General features: G+C 36.5%; 1 protein-coding gene across 4 annotated transcripts in view; it reads right to left on the reverse strand.

Moving 5' to 3' along the window:
* The window catches only part of sxc (O-linked N-acetylglucosamine (GlcNAc) transferase sxc), an 85,451-nt gene that overhangs the window by 495 nt on the left and 74,956 nt on the right, over nt 1-10,000 (reverse strand). For all 4 annotated transcript variants that reach the window (XM_027377825.2, XM_070136183.1, XM_070136182.1 and 1 more), the window contains exons 7-20: nt 9,144-9,233; nt 8,730-8,835; nt 8,382-8,477; nt 7,355-7,530; nt 5,860-6,013; nt 5,163-5,414; nt 4,398-4,597; nt 3,591-3,762; nt 3,161-3,355; nt 2,832-3,023; nt 2,495-2,722; nt 2,174-2,381; nt 1,655-1,823; nt 1-1,510 (exon numbers count right to left, since the gene is read on the reverse strand). The exon at nt 1-1,510 is cut by the window's left edge and continues 495 nt beyond it. In XM_027377825.2, coding sequence (XP_027233626.1) covers nt 1,357-1,510; nt 1,655-1,823; nt 2,174-2,381; nt 2,495-2,722; nt 2,832-3,023; nt 3,161-3,355; nt 3,591-3,762; nt 4,398-4,597; nt 5,163-5,414; nt 5,860-6,013; nt 7,355-7,530; nt 8,382-8,477; nt 8,730-8,835; nt 9,144-9,233 — 2,392 coding nt within the window. In that variant the 3' untranslated portion in view covers nt 1-1,356. The remainder of the gene's footprint in view (nt 1,511-1,654; nt 1,824-2,173; nt 2,382-2,494; nt 2,723-2,831; nt 3,024-3,160; nt 3,356-3,590; nt 3,763-4,397; nt 4,598-5,162; nt 5,415-5,859; nt 6,014-7,354; nt 7,531-8,381; nt 8,478-8,729; nt 8,836-9,143; nt 9,234-10,000) is intronic.

Here is a 10,000-nt window from a genome sequence, read left to right on the forward strand (position 1 = left end):
GGTATCACTTAGTGCAAGGAACTTCTATGACAAATCAAACCTGTGTTAGTCAACACCTGGATATTTGTCATCCAGTGTCTCACAAGGACACTTTTATCACACCTTGCATGATGAAATGTATTACTAAACATTATTTAGATCCCTTATCAACCTGTCTAAGTTCAAATTTTACATATAAACTGTCCCATACACAAAAAAAATACATATTCTTTCAAATGTTTACTCCCTTTATATCAAGAGACTGCTTCACCTGCCTCTACAACAGAGTGAACATGCTTTTCACCTACCAATAACTTTGTTGGCATACAAATAAATGAAATTTTCAAATCTTTAGCACCCACAGTTAACAAGACAACCTAAAACTGCCCCACAACCAGATCTGTGAGACAAGCTTTTTATTCATGGTTACCTTTCAATCTGTTGTAAGGGCATTTAAAAAATATATTTGAATATTGATATTGATAGCTATTATTTACCATGTTCAAAAAAGATAATGGAGCCTTGTCATTATGTACATGGTAATGGTGCACATTCTTTGGGATGAGGAAAAATTATCACTAATGCCTCTGGTAATTATGAAATGTTATCTTAGAATGTACATATGGATATCTATTCTCACTAATTGCAGAACTTGCCAAAAATAAAAAATATAACTATAAAAAATATCACAAATAAACACGGATAGAACTATCTTTACATGTAGAAATATCCCTGTCTTAATACATAAAAAATAAATGACAAAAAAAATTAAGTGGAAAAATGATAGAACCCTATACACACACGCACACACACACACTTGAAGACTCCTGAGCCTTTTGAAGCATGCTTATTCCTAAAAGAAAACTTAGGTTTTATTTACAGCTTGTTCATAATATTAAATCCACGCAATCTTTTATTGATCAGCATATGCCTTGTATCATTTCAATTTCTAACAGGTTTGATCCCCATGATCGTTGACCATTAACAAGATCATATATTTTGAAATATCAAAAATGTCTAGCTAAAAACATCTACTTTGAGTTACACAAGTTAATGACAAAGTAGTACTGGATATATAAAGAAGCTGGAATCCACTGTGTCAATGGTCAACTGGCCTGTATACAACAAGTAACATCAGTTCTGCACTGGTGCATTGTAACAATTATGGCATTGATCTGAAATAACTAATATCACATTTAATTCATAGTTGGTGCTGGATAATTCTCTAATCAATTCACTTCCTTAGTTGCAACAAATGACTGGTAAGTCGGTGTGATTGCGGGCAATGAAACATCATTTTACATTTTCAAGGTGAGTAAATCCTACTGAAATAAATAATTACTCCATCCTGAATCTCAATAAATATCTTATCTTCAATTACCACTCAGTGATGTGGTCTGGCTTCTCTCCACCACTATATTTCTTCCACATACGCCCAAAGAGACGTTCTAGATTGGTTGCATATGTCTTGCAATCAAACAGAGGGGAGTCGATGCGAGCCTTCCATACTTTAGCTCTCGTGGCTTTTAGGCTGGGGAGAAAAAGGTCATGTTGTAACTGAGCACTGCAAAGATTTCACTTTATGTATATAACAATAGCAATTTCACTTAAACTCAAGTTGATGTAACAGATTAAGGTCTCCCCCCCCCCAAAAAAAAAAGAAGAAAATACTTACTATTCACGATCATTCCCTAGTTTACAGGCAATGTCCTCATACTCCTGTCTGGTTTGTGCTACAAGCTCTGGACACCCTAAGCAGTGGAGTTGGGAAGCTGCAACTCTGGATGCCAAGGTTTCTCCAGACAGTGTAATCATAGGAGTACCTGCCCACAAAACGTCCATACCTGGAAAGCAAAAAAGTATATTTTTTGTATGCATACAAATGTTGATTCTATACAACCCTACATTATTGACATTCTGGAAGAAAATGGATTTAATAAATACAGTTTTAAAAAATTAACAAGTGAAAGTATGGCAAAACACCAAAAAGAAAAAGGTATCAGAAAATTTCCTAATCAATAAAAATAATGAAAACAGTACTTAATGCCTCTTTTAGGTGAGACAAAATGAGTGACCTGAGCATAAGTAGAGTGGAATAAAAGGAAGAATAAAGATGACAATGAAAAAATATAAACTAATCAACAAAACACTAAACCTAGTCACTTGCCCCTATTCAATGTTAGCATCAACTTACCTGTCGTGTGTCCATTACACAAGGGAGTATCTAAACACACATCAGCCAGCTGCCCTCTGCGTACATGTTCTTCTTTAGCAGCTACATTAGAAAATATGATCCTTCCAGCACCAACGCCCAGTTGTTGTGCTTGTGCTAGGATATTAGCTTCTCCATGAGCTGGGAACCGCAGGAGCCATACAACTGACTTTGGTACACGTTTCAAAATCTGCAACAATAAGAGAGGAGGGTTTAACTTTGTTATAGTATAAAATCAATCTAAACTTACAAATACAAAATATTCTTTGTGTATGCCTACAGTCATCTTGATACCATACTCACATTGCACCACATCTGTAGTGTTGAAGGATCAATCTTGTACAACTGGTTGAAGTTACAGTAAATGACTGCATCCTCTGGCAGGCCATACTGCTTCCGAGTGGTTACAAGGATGTTCTGTGGTGGTTCCTCTCCAGTGGCAGCTTTGTTGTTCATTTGAGTTGTGGCCAGTCCATTCTGCACAAGCAGCCCATTAACTGTTGCCTGTACCTGGCCAGCTTGGATCATGCTCTGTAAAAGAATGAGAAAAATATAGTAATGATGTAATGGTTCAACAAGATCATAAGATGATAAAATTACAAAATTTTATGACGGAAATACCACAAGAACCAGTCCTCACCTCAATTGGTGCTGTGCTGGGCAGCTGCGCTACAGTAACAGCAACCTCTACCGATTCCTTAGTAGTTGCTGGATTTACTACTTCCTTAATCGTCATCACTTCTGCACTCTCAATCACTGGGCTCAAATCAGTCGTATTGATGAGTGCTACTGTGTCCTTGATGCCTTCATTGTTTAACAGCTTAGGGTTGTCCTTTCATAGGTGAAACAAATATAAGTTAGGAATCTAATTTCTACAAATTCTGATGTGAAATAACAAGGTAATATATTTCAATGTTACAAGGCATCATTTACAGTGTAAGAGCTGGAAGAGCCAGCTTTGCTACTTACAACAGACTCAATTAGAACCCTCTCCTTCAGGTGTGGGAACATGTGTTTGTGGTCTCCAACAAAGAATGTATCTGGCATGAAGGCAAGTTTTTCACTGTATTGTGTAGCAAGCTTCATAGGTGATGTGATTCGGTCTGTGATGAGGTAGTCCATGAAGGGGGCACCACTTGTGCCAGGGTAACCAAGCCACATCACCTGCAGATCAAATTAATTATAAATTCCATCTTACTTTGCTCTTATCATTATTGCTTTCCATGAGCTGAATAACTGTATTCTGAATAAAGACTCAGTACTTTGTTTTCCAAGTTAACAATCAAAATCAAATTCACTAACAAAATGAGTTAAATATAAATTAAAAATCTAAAATAAACACTATCCTCAATAACTTGACCTTTGCATTTTGTGCCAAAAGCCTGAAATTCACACTAACCTGGACAGGGGCAGGACGCAGAGCAAAGATCTCATTGCGAGCACCCTTGGTATATCCATTCATGTTGACAAGAATGTGAATGCCATCCTGGTTGATGCGATCAGCAGCCTTGCCATTGCAGGGAATCTGAGACAGGTCAATGAAGTGCTCTGCCTCTCGGGTGATCTTACTCCTGCAATGTCAATGTGAGTGAAAATCAGAATAAAGAGTAGCATACACACAGACACATAAAAAAAAGAGACAGACAGACAGAAACATAAACATGCACGCACGCACGCACGCACACACACACACACACAAAAATAAACAGACACACGGATGCACCCACACGTATGTGTATAAAATGTACATATACATATATATATATATATATACATATACATATACATATACATATATACATATATATATATATATATATATATATATATATATATATATATATATATATATATATATATATATATATGTATGTATGTATGTATGTATGTATGTATGTATGTATGTATGTATGTATGTATGTATGTATGTATGTATATATATATATATATATATACATACATACATACATACATACATACATACATATACATACACATACATATACATACACATACATAAACATACATACATAAACATACATACATAAACATACATACATACATACATACATACATACATAAACATACATACATAAACATACATACATAAACATACATACATACGTAAAAGTTACCCCTAAGTTACACCCCTGCAAAAAGCAGAACAAACCTTAGTAGACATAGCATCAGGTGAATGATTACTCACCTGAATGTGGTCCCATCATCTGGGCTAAGAGCATAGCAAAAGATCTCAACACGGCTCTTATCATGTAATCCTGGGATGCTCTGCATAAGGTGAGATGTAGGATGATTCCCAAAGTCTGAGGAGACATAGCCAATGCGGATACGGCCATCTGAGGTCAGCTCTGATGGGTACTTGTATGGTTGCTTGTGCAACACATTGATCTGCAAGGCCATACCAGTTATGAAATACATATCAAATAACATAAAAAATATGTAAACATTTAAAATTCTAAAATGTTATCAAGGTATTGCTGGGATGCAAAACAACCAAAATCTAAAAATCGAAAACAGTAGCATTCAGCTGCATTGTCATTAACATCACTCTTCGGCACATACAGCAATGTTTGTTTTACCCTGATTAGAAAAAAATAAAAATAAAACATCTATGTAATTCCTTGTGAAAAGTTGTCTTTTCGTGATTTTCATTTATAAGTTATTAACTTTCTCTTGAAAACAATTAGATAACATGGAACAATGTAGGTTAAAATACATTACGACTGCATTTTACATTTTGTAATTGCAGTGTCTTTATTGATTTTAAAATAGTTATTAAGTATGTGTCATTTTTGTAAACAATCATTTTTAAGACTTGACCCATTCATACCAGGAGTTCATGTATACAACTGCTGTCAACTTAAATTTTCATCGAGTCAATTACTAGGCTTACTGGAATACACCTATTTACCCTATTCCTTTATCTTTGGAAAAAATATATTAAATAACTAACCTTCTCCATGCACAGGTTTGCATGTCTATTGGCAATAGCCTTGCGGTATTCATGAGACAAGGGGTACAGCATGGAGTGGTGTGGATGCACGGACGGAAGGCGGTTGCGCTCCAGCTGTTCACCCACAATGCTGACCAGCTTTTTCATACGGGCATCATAATCCGTCCAGTCACACACAATTTGCAAACAATGAGCAAGGTTGCAATAGGCATCTGGAAAGTCTGGCTTCAGCTTGAGTGCTGTTCGGTATGACTGGAAAGGGAGAAAAGTAGTTTATATAAGATGGACACACAGAAATACTAAATAAATCACCCTTCTAAATTCACTTCCCTCTCATAACCTTTAGTAAATGAAACATTCCTCAGGCTGAAGTTACACTAGTCATATCTGCTCGAAGTTTAGGATTATCACCCTTTCATTCTAGGGATTATCACCCTTGACAGTCCAGTTTCGGTGCACTATCAAGAGAACTTGACAATCCCAATCTAGGATGTTCTTCCAACTATTCTTTCTTTAGACAATGTGGGTTCTGAGTCTATGATCCTCTTTAAAAATTTGTTATATACACTATTATCACATATTATCAAAATTATTTTGATGCCTGCCTAAATATGTCTAGCCAAGGGAGTGGAAGACAATGGTCACACCAAGGAGTACTTCTGGGACTAAGCTCAAATAACTCTTTAAAATTTCTCACCTGTATGGCCTCAGGAATGTTGCCAGAGTCCTTGTGGATGGAGGCCAAGTTGGAGTGAGCATCGGCAAAGGCAGGGTTAATCTGGATGGCACGGGTATAGCACTGCAGGGCTCCTTGGATGTCCTGCATTTCCTTGAGGGTGTTGCCCATGTTACTACAAAGAGAAAGAAAGGTAAAAACTTGCTGACATTCTGAAAAACAAAAGGCTGAGAAATTTCTTAGACAAAAGCTTCATCATAAATATTCTAGGGAAAAAGAATAAAGAAATAAATGGGTTTCATGACAATTTACATTAATTGTTATGGTTCAAAACAAAAATATCAATCACTATAATTGCACAGTACAGAAAAATAAAGCAGCTTGTGCAATGCTGAAACCGGTGCAGTATCTTCATAGGAAAACTGTGTTGTGCAAAAATTAAAAATTTAAGTCACTTAGAACTGAGCAATCATCAAGAAAAAGTCTTTATCTTGTAGAGGATTCCACGAAATCTGAGTCTAACATTTTTCAACAAATAAAAGTATTTTCTGATAATGTAACAAATCAATTGATTTATGTTTAAATCTTAACCCAATGCTGATGAGAACTTCACATACCAAGTTGGACCACACATGGGGCACTGCAAGTTGCCAGCCACTTTATGGAAAGTTCAAACACAAAGAAATTAATAATTTTCCCACTCTGAGTTTGCAAGTGGTCTAGGGTAAAAAGTAACTGCAGCCTACTTTAAAAGAGGCTGTAGCTCCTAAATCATGGCAGCAATGGCTAAACAAGCAAACAACTGTTTAGCATGTACAACATTGAGAAGGCTTGACACACATGGCATGGGTGTACATGCCACCTGCGACATGGAAAGAAGTCCAGTTGTGGCATGGCATGTGTGTATATACCATCCATCAGCAAGGGGTTAATGTCATTGACAGGACAATATGTCTTTACATCAGTCAGATCGGCTTAATGATGAGAACTGGAAATGCCATACATGTATATAGCAAACAACTTCACTCCTGCACCTACAATAACTACTTTTTTCTAAGCAAAGTCAAAAGACCAAAAATTAAAATTCAAGCTTAGGGGACTTATTTCTTGATTCTAACAACTTTCCAGTGACCAATGCACACCCCTAATTTCATAGTTTTTCAAACTACCAAATCATTTTCTTATTTCCTGAAGACTCCATAACCCAATGCCAAACAGCCCAAAACTTACAGGAAGACACCATCCACTTCATTAGGTTGAAGCCTGAAACTGAAACTGTGTCTAAAATCAGTCCTCTTTTCTGATGTTTTACGTTTTTTTTCTCCTTTCCTTTTTTTATGTTGACCTCTTTGAAAGGAAGGTTTATATGCTGACTGACCATGATACATCCCCTAACAAAATATCTTAAACTTTCTCCTAATATCTTTATGTACAAACAGACAAAGACAAGAGTGAGAGTGAGTGAAAGATAAGAGAGAAAAAAATATATAAATAAATAAAGAATCTGCATACTGACCTATAGGCATCAGCAAATGTCGGCTGGATGCGGATTGCCTCCTTGTAGTGCATGAGTGCCTCATTGAGCTTCCCTTGCTGTTGCAGGATGGATGCCAGGTTGGAGTGTGCAGCTGCAAACTCAGGGAACACCTCCAGAGCCTTGAGGTAGAGGCGAGTTGCATCCTCGGTGTAGCCCTGGTAGAGGAGCATCTATGTACACACTGGCGTCAGAAGTTTCGATACTTGGCACCCAGACATCTTAACTGATGACACTTGAGCACTATGTATCACGAATGGTGACAAATTTCTTTTTTTCCTCTTTAAGTTGTAAAATATATTCTAAAGACAATTTCTAAACCCCTTCAAATTAGTTTGTTATAAGAACCTTGATTCCATATGTTCTGAATTAAACCTTTGATCTCAGTACTTACCTTGCTCACCCTGTCATTTATCAAAGCCTACAGATGCCTTTTTCAAACATTACTAATAATTGTTGAGATCTTAAGGACGTCCTCCTTACACAATCTATTACCCAACTTCATAGAATTATAGGCAAACTAGGAAACTTAATGTAAGTAGACAACACATTAAAAAGAGGAAAAAATCAAAAGAAATATATCAAAAATATTACTCAATTCAAAGGCCTTACTTTACAAATGAGGAGAGCACAAGAATATTGCTGCAACCAGCAAACTTGATCATTACATCTTGCAATACATGTACAATTGCTATTTCAAATAAAAGTAAACAACTTCTGGCAATTTCTTGCTACATTCCACTTCAATTTTAAGCAACAAAAAAAGATAAGTCATCAACTCGCAACCCAATCGACTATTCAAAATAGAAAGTAATATGCATTGCACAACAACTGCATTCTCAACGTATTGTATTCAAACAGGTCAAAAACAGCAGTGAAGAGAGAAAATAAATCTACTAAGAACACATATATGTATCTATAGCTGTCTACTTTATATGTATATACTTTTCTTTTTTTTTCAATGGGGAGGACAGCAAAGAGGAGTGATACAATTACTGGCTAGCCTTACCTGCTCCCTCTTGATGTTTGCCAAATTGTTCAGAGAGTCAGCATGAGTAGGACACAGTCGAAGAGCAGTGTTATAGCACTCTTCAGCCTCTGTCACCTGAAGAAAAAGGAATTAATTTAATAATAGAATAAATAAATAAATAAATAAACAAATGAAAAAAAAAAAATAAATAAATAAAAATAAAAATAATAATAATAATTATAATGATAACAAAATAGGCATCTACAAACAACACCTTTTCATGAAGTAGAAATGGAAATGGAGGAGCAGAGAGGAGATATTTAGAAAAATTTATTTCAATCTAATTCCAACATGCAAATAATCCTAGCAGTACAGGACACAGCTTACCTGTCCTTTCTCCTTAAGTGCATTAGCCAGGTTACAATAGGCATCTGGGAAGTTGGGTTGCAACTCAATGGCACGCCGGTATGTGTCAATGGCAAGGTCAATGAGTCTGAAAGTACATAGCGGAATCATGGTTTGGTAACGAAGTCAACACCTATTTATTCCTATTTTTTTTTATCTTTACTAATCAACTCGAATAAAAAACATGCCTTTCATATATGAAATTTTTACAAAGATTCCTAGTTCTTGAGGAAAGCATTTAAATTTAAGTTTACTTTGTTATTAAAAGATATAAACATAGAGAAAATCTAATCAGATATCATACAAAACTTCAAATACATGTCACCCTCAATTTTCTTTTTTTTTTTTCTTTTTTTAATTTTCAAAGTTTTTCTTTCTTTCTTTCTTTTTACTTACCCTTGTTCATAGTATACACAGGCCAGGTTACCATGCACAACTGCATGATTTGGAGAAAGGTTCAGTGCACGCAAGTACGCAGCCACTGCCCTGTTACAAGGAAAATTTAAGGTTTAATAAATAAAACAATATCAAAATAAATGTGCCAACAAACTACAATAACAAATACATTACTGCTTTTATCTTGAATCTGAGTGTATGAGTAAATGTATTGTAAGTGTATTACTGAAGATATTTCTGTGGAAAGAAAATAGGAAGCAGAAAAAAGAGAGAGAGAGAGAGAGAGAGAGAGAGAGAGAGAGAGAGAGAGAGAGAGAGAGAGAGAGAGAGAGAGAGAGAGTGAGTGTAGGTGTGTGTGTGTGTGTGTGTGTGTGTGTGTGTGTGTGTGTGTGTGTGTGTGTGTGTAGGTGTGTGTGTGTATGTGTAGGTGTGTGTGTGTGTGTGTAGGTGTGTGTGTGTGTGTGTAGGTGTGTGTGTGTGTAGGTGTGTGTGTGTGTGTGTAGGTGTGTGTGTGTGTGTAGGTGTGTGTGTGTGTGTAGGTGTGTGTGTGTGTGTAGAGGTGTGTGTGTGTGTGTGTAGGTGTGTGTGTGTGTAGGTGTGTGTGTGTGTAGGTGTGTGTGTGTGTGTGTGTGTGTGTGTGTGTGTAGGTGTGTGTGTGTGTGTAGGTGTGTGTGTGTGTGTAGGTGTGTGTGTGTGTAGGTGTGTGTGTGTGTAGGTGTGTGTGTATGTAGGTGTGTATGTAGGTGTGTGTGTGTAGGTGTGTGTGTGTGTGTGTGTGTGTGTGTGTGTGTGTGTGTGTGTGTGTGTGTGTGTGTGTGTGTGTGTGTGTGTGTGTGTGTGTGTGTGTGTGTGTGTGT

This window comes from Penaeus vannamei, chromosome 21 (genome assembly GCF_042767895.1).
Source record: "Penaeus vannamei isolate JL-2024 chromosome 21, ASM4276789v1, whole genome shotgun sequence".
NCBI classification, from domain to species: Eukaryota; Metazoa; Arthropoda; class Malacostraca; order Decapoda; family Penaeidae; genus Penaeus; species Penaeus vannamei.